Source organism: Ursus americanus, chromosome 29 (assembly GCF_024610735.1).
Source record: "Ursus americanus isolate L20-20 chromosome 29, mUrsAme1.1.p, whole genome shotgun sequence".
Taxonomy (NCBI): domain Eukaryota; kingdom Metazoa; phylum Chordata; class Mammalia; order Carnivora; family Ursidae; genus Ursus; species Ursus americanus.
Window position 1 is genome coordinate 23,531,731 of NC_142155.1, and position 24,531 is coordinate 23,556,261.

Consider the following 24,531-nt stretch of genomic DNA (forward strand, 5'->3'; position numbering starts at 1 on the left):
CTGAATGGTGTGACTTTGGGCATACGTGGTACATCATATTGCTTCATTGAGAATTATTTACTACTTGGGTAAAACAAGGTCCTTGTGTGCCAAACAGTCTGGCTGATTAAGACAGTTTGAATGCTGTAACGCTGGTTGCCTGACTCGATCCTGCTTAAAAATATCTGGGATTGTCAAACAAGACTAAATATGAATGCATGATTCAAGTCTGCATTTGCTGCCACAGCTGTTCCCTTGGGTGTGCAGGGGGGAAAAAAATGCTAACTGGAAATTTTTTTCAAAGGCATCATCCCATTTATCATATTATTCCAACCACCACAGACTCACCCGGGAGGCAGCCCGCCTTGTAGACAAAGGCATAATTCCTGCTTGAGCAGCCTTCCCCGTGTCTGGAAAGGCACAATGTGGAGCAGACAGGCAGACTTGGGTCCCTCTGCGCTGCTATGCAGAGAGACCCACGGAAGGTGCTACAGAGGGACCTTTGTCAAAGTTTTATTTTAGAGTCTTGGTAACTTGTGCTGCCAAAAAACTTTCCCAGCCCAGAAGGCTTTCACCTAATTCCAGCCATGATTACCAAAATAACCTTTATGCCTCAGCTTTTCCTCCCCAGCAGAGTTCTGGCTAAGCAAACACAAATATGTCTTGGGACACAAGATCCCAATTCACAAATATAAAAATAAATTAATCAGAAAGTAAAAAAGAATTACAGAATAGTATATGTTAGGTTTCACATAGAATAATGGGAAGGGGAAAAAAAACAAAAAAACGTGGACAGTTTGGCACTCTTTTTTACTTGCCCTCCTCCCAGAACAAAATTCTGAATAATGTCTACTTAAACCTCACAGTAACAGCAACTAAATACGAAAAACTGAAAAACAGTATTTGCATTCATCCCCTACTTCAACATTCACTTAAAATTGCAGCTTATTTTAATTATTCCTATTTAATAGGAACAAAATTACAATGACTGGTATTTATGCATCAAAATTCTCTAGGGAAATTCTAAGTCAATGGATGAATGCTCTTGATCCAAAAATTAAGTCTTCATCTCTGCCCCACATCTCCTCCATCTCCCGTGGACCATAAGACTCCCTCCCCTCAAGTGCAAATCAGGGCCTGTGGTCAGACCCCTCTTTTGCATGAATTCCATGGGCTTGATTTCCTGTCTCTTGTTACCTTTTTAAGTATACTTAATCTTTGCATGAGAATCTGTGATTCTTGTCAACCGAAATAAGCATCCTACTAAACTTGGTGTTCTCTTCTCACACCCCCACACCAGGCACAGTGTTTGTGAATTGACAGACTCAAGGAGAGGCTAGAATGAGTCATTTGGACTCCTCAGATCACTGTGGGTAACACACAAAATAGATGAGAGGGTGCAGGGCCAGGAGTGAACAATGCAGTTTTCCAGAAGGGCAGGGAGAAGCCATGTGGCCCAAATAAATGAGCCAAAACCGGATTCTCAACGACTGTCACCATCTTTTTCTGATGCACATCCCTACCTAGGTCTACTAAAACCACTGAGTGCCCCGGAGGCTGGGGATTTGCATTTTCAGAGTACAGAGCAACCACTGGGAGCACTTACTTGGTTGCAGCCCCCACTCCCCAGCAACTGTTTCACCAGATCTAGGGTCCAGGGAAGGAATCTGCCTTTTTAATGCAACACTCCTGGAGATTCAGATAAAGAGGGTCTTCAAGCTGCCTCTGAGAAACATGGAGGCATGTAACTTAATTGGTTCTCAATCCTGACCACATGTCAGAACCACCTGGGGCCAATCATCACTTGAGAGTCCAATAAATCGACCTGGGCTGGGATTAGGGCAGTACTTTAAAAAGGGCTGAATCTAATATGCAGCCATGTTAGGAACCACTAATGATGAGGCCCTGGTCATTTTAGAGTGTATCTGACAATCACTCGTGGCTCCCATCCATAATTTACCTCCATAATAAAGCTATTTCTGCTCTTAGGTTGAAGCAGAGCCACCGTGTAAAGACTGTGTGTGCTGAAGGCTGTGTCCCTCAAATGGGACATAAAACAGCAGCAACGTGACAAAGGAAAGCTGTTTTGTTGTTCAGTTGAAGATGGGGAGAGGTTGGAAAGGGGGACTGTTTCAATCTAATGGAACCGCCTCCTTCCCATTTTTAAGTAGAATAAATTTTTAAGAAATCCCTCTACCTGTTCTACAAGCATATCTTTCCAAAAGTAGGCCTTTAAAAAAAGAAGTTAAACTAGAAAACAGAGTGCAAAAGGTATTCTAAAAAGGGCTCAAAAACATGTTTATATGATTCAAAGAAATGCTGTAGAAAAAGAGCTTAAAGGCTTAAAAATTACAAATTGCCAACTGACAGAAAAGGTATGCTATGCATTTAACTTCTTAAAAAGAAACATATCAGAACTTATACGTTAAAATTGGTATTATCCCCTTAAAGTAGTCATCATATGAGGCATGCATATAAATTCTTCCGGCACTGACACTTGCTAAATGTTCTGGAGTTCTTTCTTTGAGTTATACTGAGTGTTTCTCGTAACTCAGTGTTTTGAGAAAATCTTGCAGAACCAATGCTGTTTCTATGAATTACAGAAAATTCAGTCCTAGGGACCAGTATAAAATATACTCTGTATTTCAACTGAACCTCACTCTGAAGATGAGCTATCATGGCAAGTGTGGTTCTATTCCCATATCCTAAAGCAAGCCTCACAGGCCTACATCCAAGTTTAGTATGAAAAGGGTTAGAAGATGGGGAACTATTTGTTTTGTTTTGTTTTGTTTTGTTTTGCTGAAGGGTAATTCGAGTTCTTATAATAGACGCTTGATTTCTGGACTGGTAAAAAATCATTTCCTGTCCTTGAGCCATTATTCTATGGATTTAATTGAAGGCTTTAAGAAAGGTCAGATTGTAAAGACATCCCTTTAGCCTGAATGCTATTTGGGATCTTGACCCCACCAGGAACTGTTTAGGTTCTTCTGTTAGTCTCCTAGCTCCAGTTTAAATTTATATGAGTTTTCCTGGAGATTAAAATGCAAACTCCAGGGATCCGGCCCTGGAAATTCTGACTGTGCAGTCCTTACGTAAAGTGGAAATACGCCATTTTAACAAGGATTCTAACAGAGGCAGTCTCGAGCCCACCTGGAGAAACACTGCTCCAAGTGAATGAAGACCATAATCGGGAGTCTAAATTTCGAGACAGAAGGAATATTTGTTCTCACCATTCCGAAAAGCCCCTTCTTCTGCGGTCTGATGATCAGCATGGCATTCTGATCTTCCCTTTTTTAAACCTATAAATGTGGTTTTGCCCACATAGTCTGAACATCTCTGGGGGCGTATTGTGGCCTCTCATCTCTTGGACAGAATTATTCCTCCTGCTGCTATATAGCTGATAGCACCCCACTGCCTGACACAGACAGAATGCACAGTAAAATTTCCAAACTGTCTGAACTTAACGCAGAAGTTCAGATGTTCTCCTTTTTAAGAACCTAAAATGCATTATAAATATCTCACCTTCTAATTCCATGGAAGAGCTAAGCTTGTCACCCCTGACAGTCATCTACCAGTTTCTGAATAGATTAACTTTATTCACATAATTGAAGAAATGTGCACCTCCAGGCTGGATAAAGGGACTACAGACCCTGTCCCTTGTCACACAGTACCATCCATATAATAAGCCCTCCTACGGGGGCGCCTGGGTGGCACAGCGGTTAAGCGTCTGCCTTCGGCTCAGGGCGTGATCCCGGCGTTATGGGATCGAGCCCCACATCAGGCTCTTCTGCTATGAGCCTGCTTCTTCCTCTCCCACTCCCCCTGCTTGTGTTCCCTCTCTCGCTGGCTGTCTCTCTCTCTGTCAAATAAATAAATAAAATCTTTAAAAAAAAAAAATAAGCCCTCCTACAAATCAAAAGGTGACAAAAATATAGGTGCTTTCCTCTCAGCCAGTTTCTCTCTGAAATTACAATGGAAGGAATGGAAGCAATGCTCTTCCTTAAGAGATTCACTTAAAGCCCAAGAGATTCACTCATTTGTTCACTTATTCATTCATTTGTTCCTTTATCCATTTATTTAAGGAACCACCTATGTGTCAGAAAGTAAGGTGAATAAGAGAGGCACAGTCTTGGCCCACTATGATCCATAATCCAGTGACTGCGAGAGGTATCATAAATAAGACCAATATAGTGTGACACCCAACACTGGCAACCTCAGCCAGGGCTGGGAAAGTCAGGAAGTACTTCGAAAGGGCAAGTTGTTGACATTTCCTTTACCTGCCTCCATCGAGTTTTTATAATGACCGTATACTGCTTTTATAATTTTTTTTTTAAATCGCAAGGAGAAGTAAACCTGGAAACACCAGGGTACAGGCAATTATTAAAGGGTCTTGGACAGAGAGAACTCTGTCTGTGGTCTTCAATACTGAATATGGAATAACCAGGCTTAAAATGTCCAGAGTCCACTCTGGTCCTAGCCCTAGCTAATGGCCTGACTCCAGAAGAAGAATATTGGTGGCCAGTTACCCCCACCTTTTGCCTTCTGGGTCTGCTTCTCTGGCAGCAGCAAAGCCTGCATAGCTCATTCCCAAACATGTACACATTACAACCAGAGAGTTAGGAAATTCCTCCATTAATTGTATCACAGTCAGCTGTCCAAGACATATAGAACCATCATGACCGCTCACATCCCCTAGAACTGGCAGATCCAGCAGGAAACACTGACAGCTGCTGCTTCCTCCTGGAAATGGTGATTGGTGGTGTTTTTCAAGCCTTCCTCTCATCTCTCAGCGTCCAGGGAAAAGTATAAAACAAAAAACAATGTGTGCTGTAAACCACTTTTGACATCACTTTTGTTGTCACAGATGACCCCCTCAGGTGCCAAAACCAGTGGAAACTTTTCAGTCCACGTTTGTTGACTGTTCCGCCCATTTTACGCTGCAGTCTTTCTGGATGTGCGTCCCTGCCTTTGGTTCCACCTTTGGTCAAGCTCCTGTGGCTCTCCCGTTTCTCAGCAGTCCTTTAACAAGGGTGCTCGCAAAGGTGCTGCCTTTCTACAGCCTGTGCCTATGGCTTCAGCCATGACAACTCCATCCATTCATCTGCAAGCTTTAGCTCCATCCCACAAGCTCAATCCCATCTATGATACTTAATGTGATGGCGCTGTTCGCTGTTCTCCTGCTGGGCTTTTTCTACATCAGGCAACAGGGCTGACAAATCCTCCTGCTGTTCCTTCTTAGAGTCTTACAGGAGGCCCTCCTTCTCTGCCTTCCCTGACACAGTAATATTCTGCATGTTCATCTCCCCCTTCCAACACCATATCCTCCCACCCTCCCTGAGTGACCTCGTTCATGCCCGTAGCTTCAACCATCACCTACACATGAATGACCCCCAAACCTTCATCTCCTGCTCAAATTTCTCCCCCAAGCCTCAGACCCTTACACTCAGCTGCTTACTGACCACCTCCACTGACATATCCCAAAGCCTTTCACCCTCCACATGCCCACAAATACATTCATCTTTCCCCTCCAGTCCTGAGCTTTCTTTAATGTCTCCCATCTCTTCTGCAGTGGGAAAGGAGAGTTTATCCTCTCCCTCACCCACCCCTCCACATCCAGCAATCTTCCCACTTGTCACCCGCATGCCTGGGCTGGCATCTCCTTTTTTCCCGTTCCCCTCTCCGGTCTTTCCATCCCCAACATGGCCTTCTGCATCCAGGCTGCCCTCCATCAACTCCATGTTCCTGCGAGAGCCAGGGTGAGATGTGAGCCACTCCCCTCCTGGAAACCGTTTCACAGCTCCCCACAGCTTTCAAGAAAACATTCCTTAGCCATGCATACACAACCTTCATGATCTCACTGCCATTACTCCAGTAATACCTTGCATTTCCCAAATTCATCAGGCTATTTTAAACCTTCAGACACACACTCATGCCATTCCGTCTGCCCAGAAATATCCTTCCTGTACTTTATCTCTACCTGCTACTTGTTTCTCAGAGCTTAGGAGTCATCCTTCCCTGGGGGAAGCCTTCTCAATATCCCCTTCCCCAGGAATGATCGGAATGATCAAGACCCTCCCTCCCTAGACTCCTTCGGGCATCCTCAGAGATTCTTCACATAGTCCTGGTATCACAGATGGCCTTGGTCCCTCCGCCTTGTACCCTAAATCCCCTGAGAGCCATCACTAAACCGACCTGTGGTCTCTAGCTTCCAGCACGTAACTTACATGCCTGGTGCTGGTTCAAAAATTCAAGAAATAGCTAAAACTCTGTTCTTGCTCCAACCTACCTGATCTCAGTGAGACACACATTCTAGTCAAGACTTCACAAGTGCTTTGTTGTGCTTTTCATAATGAAATCCGATGCCTTTACTTAGAACATTTCTTTGAGCTTATCTCTTCCCAGATGGATCCCTAAGGAAGGTCAGAAGAGTCGGTAACACAGAAAGGAGGGATTTGGGGGATAAGATTAAATTCAACTGGCAGCAGGCAAGGGCTCCAGAGGACAAAAGCATCTGCTCAGAAAATGCCAAAGAGCTCCAGGGAGGAGATCTCTCTGCCATGCTCCAACTGGTCAAACCCGAAGGCCGAGCAGTCCATGACAAAAGCCAAGGCAGGGACCTTGACGTAAAGGAAGAGCAACAGTTACCTGCTCTTAACTGCCAATGTGCAAAGCCCCTGACCTGAATAGAGTGATGATTTAAAAGGTGTGTGAGGAGGCATAGAGCAAGTCTTGACTTCTTGATGCAAAGGTGCTCCCTGTAATTGTGATAAAGCACACACCCGCTGCACTTGACTCAACTTACAGCTAACTTCAGGCTGGCCCAGCCCCTTGCCAAGCTGTGGCTCCTCAGTCTTAGTTAAACAGAGAGGCTGCTATGCAAACGGTCAGTCAGCTGAGGAAAGGAGAGATGCCAGTGACCTCCTCAGTCCGCTCCAGAGGTCTGCTGCCTCGCGTTCTTAGCTTAGGCCTCCCCTGTGAAGGCTCAGTCTCCTCGGCCCCTCTGGTGTTAACTCAGGAATCCCTCCTGGCTCTGGGCTGCTTTTGTTTTGGACATGTGTCAAGTCATCAGTGCTCGGTCCCCCCACGTTTGTCTTATTTGCTCAGATCCTCGTGTTCATCCTGACCCACCACTCATCAGCCCAGCTGAATGGAAGAAGACCTATTCTTTAATACCTCGCAACACCATCAAACAAAAATGGAACGACAAAGTCAAATACTTCAAGATATCAAGTATTAACGTGCAATGGTACTTTCACCAAGCACCTTCACAAACAAAGTATATGGTAGGTAAATACAGAACTAACCGCTTCACAGTACCTTAAACGCAGGTGAGCACGTATGCCTGGTCTGCTTCTGCCCACATTCTTTCTGTATGTACTTCTGTAACTACATGGCCGTAGGGGCTAACTGTGCCTCCCTGATTTCTTTCAACACAAAAATCCCAAGTCAGGTAGAAACTTCAAAACTGCTTATTCACCTCCTCCTTCACTCTGTCTGTTTGGCTCTGAACTTACCACATCTGTCTGGAAATTCCCCTGTCTTGTCAGTTATTTACCTAACACCAATCCTACCTTTGAAACCTACAGCTTCCTGTTGTGTTAAAGTTATAGATCTGTTCATATTTTCTCCAGAAAGATAAGAAGGTAGGAGTTATTAGTTACTCTGCCTTTTAAAACACTTAAGTATTTAACAATAATGAGAATAAATGAATTTTAAAAGTAAGATACATGTGCTGCATAATCCCAATTTTAGGAAACTGGTAAAAAAAAAAAGGAAAAAGATGATAAAATACATTAAAAAACATTATTGATGATTATTTCTCAGCAGTAGGATATAAAATTTTTATACTGGGGAGACAGAACTGTGATTTTAGAGTCTAACAAGCTTGGAATCAAATACCAGCTCTATTACTCATTAGCCATGTGTCCAAGAAAAAGTGTTTAATCGCTAAGATTCATTTTGTTTTGATTGAGGTATAATCGATGTATAACCTTACTTAAGTTTCTGGTCTGCAGCACGATGATTCAGTATCTGTACATATTGTGAAATGATCACCATGATAAGTCTAGTTAACATCTGTCACAAGTCTTTTTTCTCGTGATGAGAACTCTCATGGTGAGAACATAGACACAAGTTTTGTTTTGTTTTTTTTTTTCCTTGTGAGAACTCTTAAGATCTACTCTAAGCAACTTTCAAATATGTAGTACAGGGTTACTACCTATAGTAACTGTGCTAGAAATTACATTCCCATGGCTTATTAATGACACTCCATTTTCTCATCTGTAAAAAGATGATACGAGTATATTTCTTGGAGCTGATTGGAGGATTAAACAAGGTATTATATGAGCTGATACACAGGAAGTGCTCAGCTGGTACAGAACTAGCACCCAGTATATATTCTGATAATAGAGATTCACACAGTTCTCTTGGTTTTCCAATAATGTGTCTTTGTGTTTCACTATTATTAATTCTTAATAATGGAGGGCTACTCCTGCTGCCAAGGGGCATTCATGTTGTCTAATCTCTTTCAAAGGTAAAAATCCTATCCAGTCCTAGGTTTTGGCTTTCCTTGTTCTACATTTCTAGCAAGACACCAATCTTATGTGATTCCGAGCTTCTGCCAAAACAGCACAATTACCTTAGAAGTGTGACATCGCAGCTTATTAAGAAAAAGCCCCACATCTTTCATTTGATGATATTCCATTTCTGGCCAAAGAAGATTTACAAAGCATCTCTTAAGGTGGGCCACTTCTACAGGCAACCAAATTCATTTACTATGTAGACTTCTAGGACTTTAAATGTCTTCGAATGATTTTTCCATTTTTATCTCTGAATCTGGGGAGTACCTAGTCCTAATATTGTCTACATCCTTTCTCTAACATCGACTGAAACTAACAGCCCTACCTTGATCATCTTCAATATGCCCCCAAAATAATTATCAGGGTCGCTCCTCTGGACTTCTTACCTCAGCCCCACCACAAGAAAGAGTCTGATTTGGGGCACATCACAACTTCTTCAAGCCTCAGTTTGCTCATCATTCACCATGAGGTGCTTCTACCCATCCCACAGGATAGCGTGTGTGTGAGAGACAAGACATAGATGTGAAGAGGCCGTGCAATGCCTGGCCGTGGTAGCCAGCATCTAGAAGGCACCTCGGGCGGGAACGTCCCTCACCTGTACCACTCCAGCCTTCAAATTTGCAGTGTCCTCACCCCTGCCTTGCATTCTTAATCTCATAATGCTAGTTCAGGTCTCCATGGCCCAACAGGAAGACGATGATGGGATTAATTACAGCAGCTAACACTGCATGCTCGTTATGCACAAGGCACTGTTCCAAGCACTTTTAAGAGTCTTTTAAGGGTAACAGCACCCTTATGAAGTCGGTGCTATTATAATCTCCATTTTACAGATGAAGAAACTGAGGCATAGAGAGGTTAAGTAACTTGTTGGAGATGGTGATTCCTTGCTTGAAAACCTTTAATTTTGCCTAGCGCAAATGCTTCAAACATTCCTCAAATACAAAATTCTAATTTTCAAAATATATTTTAGTTTCTAAAAATTCAAATTAAAAAACATACTTGCATGCTTGCATAGATTTTATGCTAATTATTAGGATCAGTGGCTATCAATCATGTTCATCTATGCCCTGCATTTAAAAACTTTTGTGCAGATGTGGGAAGGCAGGTTACCTCGTCCTCTATGGGCATGTATCTAAATTTCCTATAAATGGATAACTCACCAGGAGGTTTAAGTCACCAACATGAATAAAAACTACTGCCCCCAAATATAGAAGATAAATGTAACAATAAATATAATAGTGTTATTAAATTCCACAGAAGGCAAACCAAAAGGAATATGTTTCTTTTTTAAATGGTAACTTTCTCACCGTGACTCAATATTAAAAGCTGCTGTTTTGCGGCTCGGCTTAAAATCATCTCTAGCGGTACCAGTGGGGTATGCCTTGCACTTTGGGAAAAACTGAACTAAATGGATAATGATACAGTACTGTGATGGAAGTCAAATTACAGCATCGGCTATAAAATTCAAATTACTAAGCCTTCAGGCAGCATGCATGATGCATTAACAAAGTCTGCCTGAGATTCTTGGATAGCAAGATAGCACTATGGGGTAATACCTTTTCTTACATATCCAGAGGTCGTTTCCCTCAACAGCTAAAAGTCAGTGAGCAGAGAAAACAGACGTAGAGTCCAGGCATTAAAGTATATGCATTTTACCACAGAAAACTGCTTCAGACCTTAATTCAGGGCCGTATGCTTTCTGTAGGCATTTTAACACCATATTCAGATACCAATTTTATACACTCCAGTCAGCTTTTAATCTGTGTTCACGGGAAAACACCTCGTTTCTTTTATCCCAAGTTTATTTTAGCTATTTGCCTGATGAAAAAAATAATCCGCTGTCAGAACATGAGCGATCTGTGACTTTCCTCGCCGCTCGCTGGGTTTGTATGAAGCGGTGCCTTGCCCCACTCCTTCCCAGGATAGGGCCCCACAGTCAGGAGAGGCCTGCCCATAGTTGGCCCGGTGCTGAGCAGCAAAGCCAGGGCTCCCACCCACAGCCCTGCCTGCCAAGCACGTCCAGCCATTTTGGGGGCAAAACCGTGCTCATCCCAAGCCTCTCTCCTTTTACCCTAGAACAAGTCTCCACAGCCCATATATAACCTCCAAGCACCACTCTCTTTCTTCCTAAGCACACTGTTCTCTTTTCTAATACAACACACAATCCCCTTGACTTTGTGCCTGAAATATCAGAAAACAAAGCCACAAAAGTCAGGATTTGGAGGTCTTGGCAGTTCTTCCTGGCATACGACATGAGCCTGTAAAAACTTCTCTCCTCCTCATTTACAGATTTTTCTGGAGACAAACATAAAACTTGTCTTTTCTCCCTCACTTGAGCTAGAGAACACCAGGACAGGTCTAATTTTGCTCCTGGAATGAAAGCCAACTCGAGCTTAGGTCAGTAACAGCATCTTACCCTTTAACCAGTAATATCCTGAAGATTTCCTACCTTCCATGTGAGAAGGTGCAGGGCTGCTGGGAGCTAAGCAAAGTCATGCTCATAACCACATGAAGCTGCTGAAGGAACATTAGTAGTGATGGCTCCGATCTTGCTACTTGGCATGTTCGGTGGGATCAACAGGGTTGGCAACCTCTGGGGGCTGCAAAGCAAAACCTCAAGCCCCTCTCCAGACCGACCGCATCAGAATCTGTATTTTAGCAAAATCCTACAGGAATTCATTGCCTGTTCAGGTTTGACAAGCATTAATCCTATAACTTCAGTGGTCTGGTATTAACACCTTGCCTTCCTCCTCCGTGGTCAAGCAATGCTCTCTGGAAAATCAGGAATTAAGGAAGCCAATAGAGGTCCCACCATGACAGAGACAGCCCTGGCTGTAGATCTGCTACAACTCAGGGACTGGGCAGGGACTCAAAAAAACCGCCTCTCTGATCATGGAGGAACAGCCTTAGCAGGAGCAACAGAAAACTAGAGGCTCCAAGGCCTCCAGACGTAAGGCCAAACCCTCACAAATGGCTGTATCCATACAAACTAGGGGTTTTCACACTGCCTCTCAGGCTAGAGATATCGCAACTTTCATTTACCTACTCAGTTGCCTAGGAAATTCACATTAATGTGATTTTATCTGCAAGAAAAGAAAAAATGAGAGGCAACAGTGAGATTTGCCTGACCTGGAAATAGCTCAAGACCCATGTTCCTCTTGGTTAAACTAAATGGTGACCCTGTTCTGCTCTGTCCACAGACAACACACACTCACAATGTACACAACATACCACATACATACCATAACACAACACTCACAACACACACAATATACCACATACATACCACATACACAACACACATATCACACACACACACACCACACACACATACCACACATACAACACACAATACGCCACATACATACCACACACATCACAAACAACACACACACAACACGCATACTACACATACCACACACCACACACAATATACACAATACACCACATACCACCACACACACACACACCACACACACACCACACACACATACACAAACACATATCCATGCTACTGAGCCAGAGCAAGGTTCTATACCAATAGCAGAAGGGGGCAGTTGACTTCCCTCAGCATTTCTATATGAGCCTCATAAGAAGGTGACAGGATCTGCAGGATCCTTCACAAAACTCCCAACACCTGCAAGAGGAAAGGAAACATTTTGTGTCCTGACACTGACTTTGGTAAAAGCTTAATTTCTTTCATCAACATGCTGGAAGGTATAAAGGGACACACGGGAGGAAGCATGTAGCCCTTCTTTCTAGCTAAGAATGTTTGGAAAGCAACAGCTGACGTGAGAAGTGGTAAACCAGGCAGCTGCCAATGCCGACTTTCCACAGAGCACCCGGTCACGTCAGACTGGGCATCTTCACGCTCTATGTGTCCCCTGTCCCAATAATCAAAGCCAGTACTTCTCCCCCTTCCTGAGGATTTCTGGACCCCTGCTTATTTTCCTTTCTAATGCCAATTTCGAAATGGCTCCTCTATTTCTTCAGATCATGTGATTTCAGTGACCATTTTCCTAAGTCACTGCTTCCTTGCAGAATTAACAGCCAGCTACTCTTTATAACGGAAATAATTGCTGAGACACGGGAGAGCAGTTTCAATGATATATACTTTAGATAAATGTGATATAGGAGAGCCTTAGTGGCGATTCTAGCCTCAGATGCCTGTCCCATGCCACACTCCGGGTATAAGGGAAGCCGCATCTGTGCTAAGGGGCAGGGCCAAGTTTTGCCCTGCTTGCCACCCCTGTTGTGGGGCAGCTGACTCTTAGGGTGTCCAGGGACCTGGAGTTTCCGGTTTATATTTGGCTTAAAAAGATGAGCTGGCTCAACCATTCCTCACTTAGAAATCTGTCACTGGCAAATAGATGCCACAGCAGGGGCATAAGCCAAAAAGTGCATGGAAATAGACCACAACCACTTGGGCCTGGAGAGGCCAGTTCCAAGAGAGCAGATCAGCCAGGAAGGAAGAACAGAGCACAGACCAGCAGAAGCAGACACGCTGTAAGACAGAGAGAGGCCATGAAACTCCCCAGGTGGTGTCAGATGCAGGCTCCAGGCCAATGCTTTTGGAATGTTAGCTCCACCCCCATCCTTATAATCAAATACCCTCTACCTAAGCAGATTTGGGTCCTCTGTAACCAAATTAGCCACTCCAAGACACACTAAATAAATGAATTTATCTTTTATTTAAAAAAAATTATAATTTTTTTCACTTTTTCCATTACCTTCAAACTAAGAAATAATTCTCAAGAAAAATAAAAGTAGACCCTATGTCAAGAACATATGTCCTGGTCTAAAGACCGTTTCCAATTTATGGAATCTAGTAGATGACAGAAATTTCACAGCTGTTAAAAGTAGGGGGTAAAATCGTTTTTCTTTCACCACATTTTCAATCAAGTACTGATTATCACTGCTGTCTTATAACAGTGACCCACCAAAAAATTCCGTATCTGAGCCTTGCAGTTTCTGTGGAAGACATGAGAAAGATCCAGACCTGAGGTTCACTGAGAAGAAACTTGTAGATTTTTGTAGCAAAGCAAAAATAAAACACAAAACAGGTACGTAGTATGAGCGAGAAGGAAAAGGATCGTCATTTTTATAAATAATTCCGACTACAGTGGGGCCTTTCCCGAGGAAATTACAGCAGAGTCTTTGCGAGAACAGAACTCCATCACTAAAGACGGGACCACCGGGAGCTGCCATTTTACCTTGCAGTAATTAACCGTGCACGCTGTCACAGGCAGGGCGACCGGCCCGCTCCAGGAATGCTGTCAGGGCTACAATACAAGAGGTTAAACCAGGCTACCCATTCAGAAGTGAAAGGTTAAATGGGCTATAAATATCCCGTTAGAATGTTCAAATAAAAAAGGAAGCACTTCATCATTCTCGTGAAATCTGGAAATCAAAATAAACTCACAAACACGCCACACAAACTCAAGTGGGCAGAACCACCAGTGGCCTACTGAGAAATAATTAACCTGACAGAGATGCCCGGACAACAAGCTGCTCTGTTCACAACAGGGAGACCGGGTCTCACAGGAGCGAGCGTACCAGGCAAGTAAGCCACAGCCCGCGGACTCAAACTCCCCCCGGGATGGCTGCCCTCACGTCAGCAGCTCCGAGCACTGGACAAATGACCACACCAATAGCTCTCAGTGTCACAGTCAGTAAAACGAGGGGGCTGGGTTATACAATTTCCCAGTCCCTTCTCCAACTCTCTGAATCAGACTGAACCTACTTTGAGAAAATGGTCACCTAAAAACTGTGTTATGAAATATTTCTGGTAAATACCTACAAGCTGACTAAACCATTCAATAATGGCATTAACTTCATCCCCAAATTTATACATAGCTTTCTCATACCCATCAGAAAAAGCACCTCCAACAGCATTTATCCAGCTATATTTACTCAAAATCGCCCCCAGCACCAGCAGAGACAAATGGACAATTCAAGTGGAATCTTTTTCTTACCATTTCGAGACACATCAAGTTCCACCAGCTGCATGAAGTTTGCTATTTCTGGAGGGAGCCGCTGAATTTCATTATCACTAAGTCCAAGCTTTCGTAATTTGACTAGCTGGAAAAATTGCTGAAAGACAAAACAGTTTCACATGGGTCTCATATATTTGCAATGTAAACTTTCTGCCCAATATGAAATGTAAAAGGATGTCTTTTAAAAACTAGTGAGGACTGTACGAATATCAATTTCCTGATTTTGATATTGTAACAGTCGTGTAAAGACACTACCACTGGGATAAACTGGGCACAAAGGACATCTCTGTACTATTTTTGCAACTTCCTATCAATCGACAATTATCTCAAAAGTTTTTAAAAATGAGTAAGTGGCTCAATAAAAATGATAATTACTCCTTTAAACTATCCAGTGGGTGGTCACATTTTCTACTCATAGAAACTGATGTTAAATCTGCAGTGTTAAATAAACATACGTAAACATTAGAAAATATTTTTTAAAGACATTTTAATAGGAATTACTATGCATCAACTGGGTGTTATACACAAATAATGAATCACGGAACACTACATCAAAAACTAATGAAGTACTGTATGGTGACTAATATAATAAAAAAAGGAATTATTGTGCATCAGAAAATATATAAATATCCCACAAATGTGTAAAGGGAAAAAAATTGTTTTTGGCCAATCTAAAGCAGAGCCTGCACTGGATATTTCCATTAGCCATGGTACACTGAGAACATGCCTTTTTCCCCACACCTTTTAAAACTGTACTATAATGACACTAAAAGAATTTATACAAAAATGGATATAAATATAAAAATATGAAATAAATGCATGAAGACAATTAAAAATGAGAGGGGACAAGAACTACACCAGACATGCCACAAAATCCTCGAAGCCAGAAAACAGATGAACAAATGGGAACAAAAGAATCTAAACAAAGCTGAAATTCAAGCCTGTGGACTAAGGAGTCAATAGGAAATTAGGTCCAGGTGACCTCAGAAGGAAGGAGAACTGGTTGAAAATTTATATAAAGAACAGTTAGGTCCCCATATCTTCTTCTCTACCCTGCCCCAGCCAGGCAGGAGACTGGAAATTTCTTATCTAGAAGAGTTGACTCTAAGGACAGCTGAGGACAGGGATGAGGCACCCCACTAAAAACAGGGGGACGGAGTCAAAGCCCAATCAGTAAGATCCCACCCTCTTCCCACAGCCAAGTTCCCAGGCATGAGAACAGACCCTACAGATGTGAATTATAGTAGACAAAAGGCCCGGGTTACAAGCCTCACCCATGCACACAGAGCTTCCAACTATCCACCACCCCCCCCCAGCCCGCCTTCAAGTGTCTGGATCTTTCATTTAAGCAAAGCCAAGGTTCTCTGGACACTTGAGGAAAGGCCCCAACATGCAAGAGAATACCTGTGTGCCGGCACTTCAAATATGAAACAAATAGGACGTGGGGAGCAGAAAAAAACTTCATCAACCAAAAAATGTAAGTAACACCCTCAGAGAAATAAGAGCAAATGAAGTAACATGATACCATAAAAAGGAAGCTTCAAAGAAGAAACAAGCTTTTAGAAATTAAAAAAAAAATTGTAGCATTAATAAAAGAATCCAATAAAAAAGGTGAAAAATAAAATTAACATAATCCCTCAGAAAGTAGAATAAAAAGACTATAAGACAGAGATATGGGAGAGAAAAAGGAAAATTCAAAGACTGGTCCAAAAGGTACAACATCTGACTGATAGGTATTCCAAAAAGGGAACACAGGGGACTTTAGAACATGCATTTTCTGGTTTGGAAAAGTCCACCACATGGCCAATAGAATGAATGACAGACATGTAAGAATACCAAGGTGGGGGGGGGGGGAAGCTTCCAGAGACCAGGGGGTGGGGGGTGGGGGGTCATAATGAAGAATTGGGAATCAGAAAGGTGCTGGACTCCACAGCAGCTTTGAAAGTAAGGCGGCCTTGGAGGAATGCCTTCAAAATTCCAAGAAAACATTATTCCCAACCTAAAATTACATACCCAACCAAACCATCAATCAAGTATGATGACAAAATAAGGACATTTTTAGACATGCATGGTCTCAAAAACATGTATCTTCCTTGCACCTCAGGAATCCATTAAAAGTGAGCATAAATCTCAAAGGAGGAGGACCTGAGATCCGGCAATCAGAGAATCAACGAAACAGAGACAGACAAAAGAAATTCCCAGGGTAGAAGAGTGAAGGGACTTCCAAGATGTCGGCTGAGCAGCAGGCCCTGGGAGGGACCAGTCCACGCTGCAAACAACAAGGAGGCTCCCAGAGGAAAGATTTTTGGGGGCAAAACACACATCTGTGGGATTATCTGATGTGTTTGAAAGTATCAAGAAGATTTGTTTATTGATAAATTAGAAACAAAGTAAACAAAAAAAGGAGTTATTAATTTCAGGAAAAATATAAAATATGAGAAGACATATTCATAATATAAATTTAAGACTTTGGTTATGAAAAATACTTAGTCGTAACATTTTAATAGCTACATATTGATAAAAACAAAATTTGTGTTACGTCAATATTGAGAGGATGGCAAAGGAACCATAAGTGTTAAAGTCTCATCCTCCATAGAAAGAAATCAAAAGATAACTACAAAGTGAAAAAAAAAAAATCAAACTAAAAGCAAGTGTGGCAATGTGGGGGCATACAGCAGTAGAAACAGCCAAGAGCTGGGGGTTCTCAAGAGCCAGAAAGTGGAGTCGGACAGGGAAGGCGAGAGGCTACTCTTCTTCACTGTCACACTATGAGGCTTATTGGATTTTTTTTAAAAAAAACTATTCGCATATATTACTTCGCTAAAAATAGAATTTGAATTTACAAAGGAAAAAGTCTCTACTAAAATTCCAGGCTGCTCCAAATGATAATTCTGAAAGACGCTAACATTTAATAGATGTTAGTTTTTTGTTTTTGCTTTTTGGTAAAAGAGACTGTATACTTACTTCTATAATCAAAAAAGGCACTATCATTTGGGAAGCAGTAGGGCAATACATAGAACATAAGTTTTCAAGTTCACTGACACTGTAACGATACTTTTGAGCATGTGTCCTTGTTATATAATTGAAAATAAGAAAAGCTGTAATGCACAAGATGTCTTTGCATTATTATCAACAAAAATGAAAAACTGGAAAACATACATATCAAGTAAGGGAAATGATTAGTATGTTATTAATTCAATATTGAGTAAGCAACAAAAATGATTACTACAAAGACCATATAACTTGAAAAAAAACTTACAATGCAAATATAATATTAAAAAGACAAAAGTGCAGGTACACTATGTAAAAAAGCATGTGTGCATGTTGACAGGAAGGAAACACAAGAAAAAGTGATTTCAGGTGATAAAAAAAATGCATAAACAACTTTAAATTTTTTTTTAACAAAAAAGAAAGATATTTTTAAATAAAATGATGAACCTCAGCAGATGAATGCTACCAATTAGCTGTATATGATAATGAAAGTGCTCAATGAAAGGACTAATCCTCTGGATTTCTTTAATCACACAGTTGAGATTTAATTTCTTAAGGAAAGGTATTGAAATTTCTTGATGCTGGTTGTACGAAAGCATTAGCGGACACAAAAGCCATTCAAAAGAGTCACATATTTGAATAATTGAGCTTATGCCAATTGTTCAAAGAGGCTGACAGTTTCATAATGCATCAATGTGTTTACTCAAGCATGAAAAGCTCACTTTATTTTCCAGGAAAGATATAATAGCAACAGCACAAAACCATCACCAATTCCATACATTCAGGGACCATTCAGAAATAATACAAGAAATCAAGTCACTAAGGTACTTAGATCTGCAGTGAATAATCAGTTAGTTTCATGACTGTGGCAACAACAGCATACAAATCCCCACATCCAGTAGAAATCATACCAGCAGGCAAATTTAAGTTTCGTTCTGTGTGATAAAAGTACCCTCAAAGAGACTGTCACGAACACTACCTGCTTCAACTTGGGAAGCACACACCAGACTTAAAACAACCCTATCTGACAGGTTCCCAAAATGAAGACAGAAATTCCTAAACCCTTCCCTCATTGCCCTGATGGGATCTTACTTTATCATCCAAATGCTTTAAAATAACTACTTTCTTATAAGACGGACACAATGCCTGTAAGACTTTATGAAATCCTCAAGTTTTCAACTTCCTCAGATAATCAGGGGGAGAAAACCCAAAAAGCTATAAGCCCTTCTGCCTCCTCTTTGACATTAGCCAGGGTACAGGAAGAACAATTCATGTAGCTGTCTTGGCAGGGTGCCGCAGCACGGAGCGATCATGTGACACAACACACAGACACCATTCTTCAACTATACCATGTCTGATGACAGCACGCTGGCCCACTTTAGAGGACACTGTGTACAATTACATGCAAAGGAACCCAAATTGCTTTGGCTCGTTATGCCACACCACAACCTTCTTATAGCCACCCTTGTTTTAGTGGATGCAGAGTCTTTAATTTGGCCGTACAGCTCGTTTCCTTTTCCCATTCTCCGTTTCTGACAAGATTCTTTTTCCCTCTCTTTTGGTAGTGTTAGTGACCTCCTTCTTCTTAGAAAGGGATATAGGAGTACTCCTAGGCTACAGGGGCCGGGGGGGGGGGGGGTTCAACATCTGCAAATCAATCAATGAGATACACGCATTAATAAAAGAAAGGATAAGAACCATGTGATCGTCTCAATAGATGCAGAAAAAGCATTTGACAAAGTACCATATCCATTCGTGATAAAAACCCTCAACAAAGCAGGGCTAGAGGGAACATATCTCAACATAATAAAGACCATGTACGAAAGACTCACAGCTAATATCATCTTCAGGAAAAACTGAGAACTTTTCCTCTAAGGCCAGGAACACGACAGGGATGTCCATTCTCACCACTGTTGCTCCACATAGTACTGGAAGTCCTAGCCTCAGCAATTAGACAACAAAAAGAAATAAAAGGCATCCAAATCAGCAAAGAAGTCAAACTTTTATTCTTCACAGATGACATGATACTCCATCTACAAACCCAAAGGCTCCACCAAAACACTGCTAGAACTGATACAGCAATTCAGCAAAGTGGCAGGATATAAAATCGATGCACAGAAATCAGCTGCATTCTATACACTAACAATTACACAGAAGAAAGAGAAATCAAGGAATCGATCCCATTTACAATTGTACCAAAAACCACAAGATACCTAGGAATAAACCAAACCAAAGAGGCAAAGGATCTGTACTCAGAAAACTATAGAACACTCACGAAAGCAACTGAGTAAGACACAGAGAAATGGAAAAACATTCCATGCTCATGAACTGGAAGAACAAATATTGTTAAACTGTCTATACTACCCAAAGCAATCTATACATTCAATGCAATCCCTATCAAAATACCATCAACATTGGGGCATCTGGGTGGCTCAGTCAGTTAAGCGTTTGCCTTTGGCTCAGGTCATGATCTCAGGGTCCTGGGATCGAGCCCCACATCAGGCTCCCTGCTCAGCAGAGAGGCTGCTTCTCCCTCTCCTTCCGCCTGCCGCTCTGCCTACTTGTGCTCTCTATCTCTCTGTCAAAGAAATAAATAAAATCTTAAAAAAAAAAAAAAAACCCATCAACATTTTTCACAGATCTGGAACAAAATAATCCTAAAATTTGTATGGAACCAGAAAAGACCCTGAATAGCCAAAGGAATGTTGAAAAAGAAAACCAAAGCTGGTAGCATCACAATTCCGGACTTCGAGCTCTACTACAAAGCTGTAATCATCAAGACAGCATGGTACCGGTGCAAAAACAGAACAGAGAACCCAGAAATGGACCCCCCAACTCTATGGTCAACTAAGCTTCGACAAAGCTGGAAAGAATATCCAATGGAAAAAAGACAGTCTCTTCAACAAATGGTGTTGGGAAAATTGGGCAGCCACATGCAGAAGAACGAAACTGGACCATTTCCTTACACCATATAGAAAAATAGACTCAAAATGGATGAAAGACCTCAATGTGAGACAGGAATCCATCAAAATCCTAGAGGACAACACAGGCAGCAACCTCTGTGACCCCGTCCCACAACTTCTTGCTAGACACATCTCCAGAGGCAAGGGAAACAAAAGCAAAAATGAACTGTTGGGACTTCATCAGGATAAAAGGCTTTTTGCACAGCAAAGGAAACAATCAACAAAACTAAAAGGCAACCTACGGAATGGGAGAAGATATTTGAAAATGTCTTATCAGATAAAGGGCTAGTATCCAAAATCTAAATAAAGACCTTATCAAACTCAACACCCAAAAAACAAAAAATCTAGTCAAGAAATAGGCAGAAAACATGAACAGGCATTTCTCCAAAGAAGATATACAAAGGCCAACAGACATATGAAAAAATGATCAACACCGCTTGGCATCAGGGAAATACAAATCGAAACCACAATGAGATACCACCTCACACCCATCAAAATGGCTAAAATTAACAACACAGGAAACAATAGATGTTGGCAAGGATGCAGAGAAGAGGGAACCCTCTTACACTGTTGGTGAGAATGCAAACTGGTGCAGCCACTCTGGAAAACAGTATAGAGGTTCCTCAAAAAGTTAAAAATAGAGCTATCCTATGGCCCAGCAATTGCACTACCAGGTATTTAACCAGAGGATACAAACATAGTGATTCAAAGGGGCACATGCACCCCAATGTTTATAGCAGCAACGTCCACAATAGCCAAAATATGGAAAGAGCCCAGATGTCCATCCACAGATGAATGGATAAAGAAATACATATAGAGGCCACATGTTCTTTATTCATTCATCTGTTCTCTTCCTTAAGATTTTCTTTCTCTAGTCTACTTTATTCTAAGAATATAGTATGTAATACATATAATATAAAAATATGTGTTAATCTATTGTTTATGTTATAGGTAAGTCTTCCCATCAACAGTAGGCTATTAGTAGTTAAGTTTTGGGGGAGGCAAAAGTTATATGCAGATTTCTGACTGTCCTCAGGGGGGAGGGGTGGCAGTCCTAATCCCCACGTTGCTCAAGGATCAACTGTATATCATCTGCGTCATCTGCCAATGTTCTTTTTGTGTGTGTGTGAGATTTATAAAAAGTGACTGTAACTCTATTACCCAGAAATTCTATTCCTAGGTCTGTACCTTATTTTTTAAGAAAATGCTCACATATATTATTTCAGAATACATAAAAGAATGTGCTTGACAGAATTATTTGTAATCGCCCAAAACTATAAATAACTCAAATACCCATCAATAGTAGATCTAACAGAGAAGTACATTCTTATAATGAAATTCTACATAGCAATCAAAATGAAAGCTTACTGTTGGTCATTACAGGAAGGAATCTTAGAAATAATATTCAGCAAATGAAGCTTTCACAAAAAAATGCACACTATATTATTCCACTTATATAAAGCTGAAAACTAAACTATTTTGTTTAGAGATGCACACAGAGGTGGTAAAAACTATAAAGAAAAGCAAAGAAATGATTTCTATGAAATCGGGTTAGTGGCTACCTTTAGGTATAAGGGAGAATTCTGGGACCAGGAAGGGCACATAATGGACTTCTGGAGTCCAAGCAATGTTTAATATCTTAACCTGAGTGGTAGTTACAAGTATTCAATCTATAATTTGTTATAAGCTACAGTCGCACCTTATGCATTTTGCTATATATTTGTTTTATTTCACAGTAAGAATAGTTTTTAACATTTTAAACTACTTACTAATTAGGAAGGAAAATACTAGAAAATTAGCACAAGGGCAGCCAATTATTTAACTCATCATAGCTAATGATAACAAAAAGCAATGACATATCTGGAGAAGAGGAGAAACAAAAGGACAATAGTGACCAAAAACAACATCAGTAATGATAATGCTATAGCCCACATGATATAGCAGTCAGCCTCTATTAAGGGATTCTCTGTGCTTCGCAGTAAGCTAAGGACTTTACAGGGATTACATTATTTAATCATCTCAGTGTTGCCACCATGCTGATACCTACATGTACCAGTTAACTTCTGCTGAATAACAAACCATCACAAATTCTAAAACAACATTTTTTCTTTAATTTCTCACATTCTGCAGGCTGGCTGGGCAGTTCCTCTGCTGCTTTCACCTGAGCTCACTCATGCAACTGTTACAGTCAGCTCGAGGGTCAGAAAGGCTGGAAGACCACCCTGGCCTGACTCTTAGGGTCTGGCAATTAGTGTCAGCTGCCTCTGTTCTCCACACGGCCTCTGTCCTCTCCCTTATGATACAGTGGCTTCCCTACATGAAGTTCTCCAAGCAGAATTCAAAAGTGGCAAAAGAGGAGGCTGCAAGGACTCTTGGGGCCTAGACTTTGAAATGTCATGCTGTCATTTTTGCCACATTCAGGGGGTTGGAGAATCAGTCTGTACCGGAAGGATGGAAGGGACAGCAAAATTGACATTGGAAAGAGGCATGGGATGGGAGAAAGCTGGTAGCTTAAATGGTCTACCACAAAATGAGTAGGAGTCTCAGGTATGCCACAGAGAAACATATATAAAAACTGGATAGATTATCCTAGAAACTTCCATGCTGGATCACAGAGTAATGACTGTTTAAAGAAAATTTAAATAGAAAGTAGAACAATATATTGCAGAAACTTTGGCCAAGATTTTTGACAAATGAGAAAGCTATAGATAAAGGGAAAAGCCCAAGAAATATCCACAGAAGAGTGACAGGATCAGTTATCTGAAGCAGAGAATTCAAATAATATTTCATGTCCAGGATCTGAATTTGAAAGAGTTTTAGCAGACACTCAAAAATGAGAACTACTGATGAAAGAAGCATTAACAAGACTTTTTTTTTTTTTTAGTATGTTTTGGTAAAGAGCTATGGGATGGGAATGTCCCTAGGTGAATCACTTTGTTCCCTTGTAAAAAAAAAAAAAAAAAAAGGCATCAAATGATTGAAGGGCTCTTTTTAGTTCTAAAAATTATAAGACTGCATTTCAAAATACCTTCGGTGTACCTTAAGAAAAATGAAAATCCTATTAGCACACAATACAATAAGCATGAGGTTAAAAATGCATAAAATTACAGAAAGTAGATTAGTGGTTGCCTAGGAAATAGAGAATGACTGCTAATGGGTATGGGGTTTCTCTTGGGATGACAAGAACATTCTAAAATTAATTGTGGTAACGGCTGCACAACTCTGCCTATACTAAAAACCACCGAATCACACACTTTAAATGGGTAAACTGTATGGCATAGGAGTCCTATCTCAATAAAGATGTCAAACCGTGCATAGGATTGGCAGACGTCAATGAAGAAGGAATCCCTTTTGGTGACAAAAGACTCAGCGAGGGACACCCAGATGCCTGATGTAGTTGAATCCCTATAGGTACCAATGAGGCGAAGTTTTTGATCTCCAGTTAACAGATAAGAAGACACCCCATTTAGTGACTTCCCTAGCGCTGCTGCCAGTTAATAACATTCTTTAAGGAAAATTCTAAAACATGACCACATTGGAGGATCGCAGCGTAATAAAATGCTCAGATAGGTAGCTCTGCACAGTGGCAGCATCGTAGCCAATGAGGTTTATCCAAGGCGCAATTATTGCTAATTAAAATGCTCGGGTAACTGACAAACACTTGGGAAACTATTTTCATTAGCTAAGTAAAACAAAGTCAGGGGAAGGGGGGAGTTAAGGAGTTAAACTGTGCCAATGCTATATTTCATCCTGATGAATGAGTTGAAAGGGAAAGGAAAGAGCACGCTAATGAAAGCAGCATGTAAGAGCACGTAAGTGGTGCTGCTGCCCATTAGATCCAGGCCAAAAGAGTAGACATAAAAGGAAAGTAATCTAGACAGATAAGAACATGAATCCACTTCTAGAGGATCATGGGCAGGGTGAGGTAACTCCAGATAAAGACCGAGGCAAGGGGAAGGCGGACAGAGACAGAGAAAGCAGTAGACAGAAATCTGAAACAAGTTCATAATACGATATAGCAAA

The 24,531-nt window shown here is 41.3% G+C and overlaps 1 protein-coding gene and 1 pseudogene across 1 annotated transcript in view; one reads left to right on the plus strand and one right to left on the minus strand.

The window, feature by feature from the left end:
- LRRC1 (leucine rich repeat containing 1) overlaps positions 1 to 24,531 on the minus strand; it is a 119,291-nt gene that overhangs the window by 56,335 nt on the left and 38,425 nt on the right. The window contains exon 2 of the mRNA XM_045802582.2: positions 14,534 to 14,651. Coding sequence (XP_045658538.2) covers positions 14,534 to 14,651 — 118 coding nt within the window. The remainder of the gene's footprint in view (positions 1 to 14,533; positions 14,652 to 24,531) is intronic.
- LOC148107514 (U4 spliceosomal RNA) lies at positions 24,081 to 24,148 on the plus strand (annotated as a pseudogene).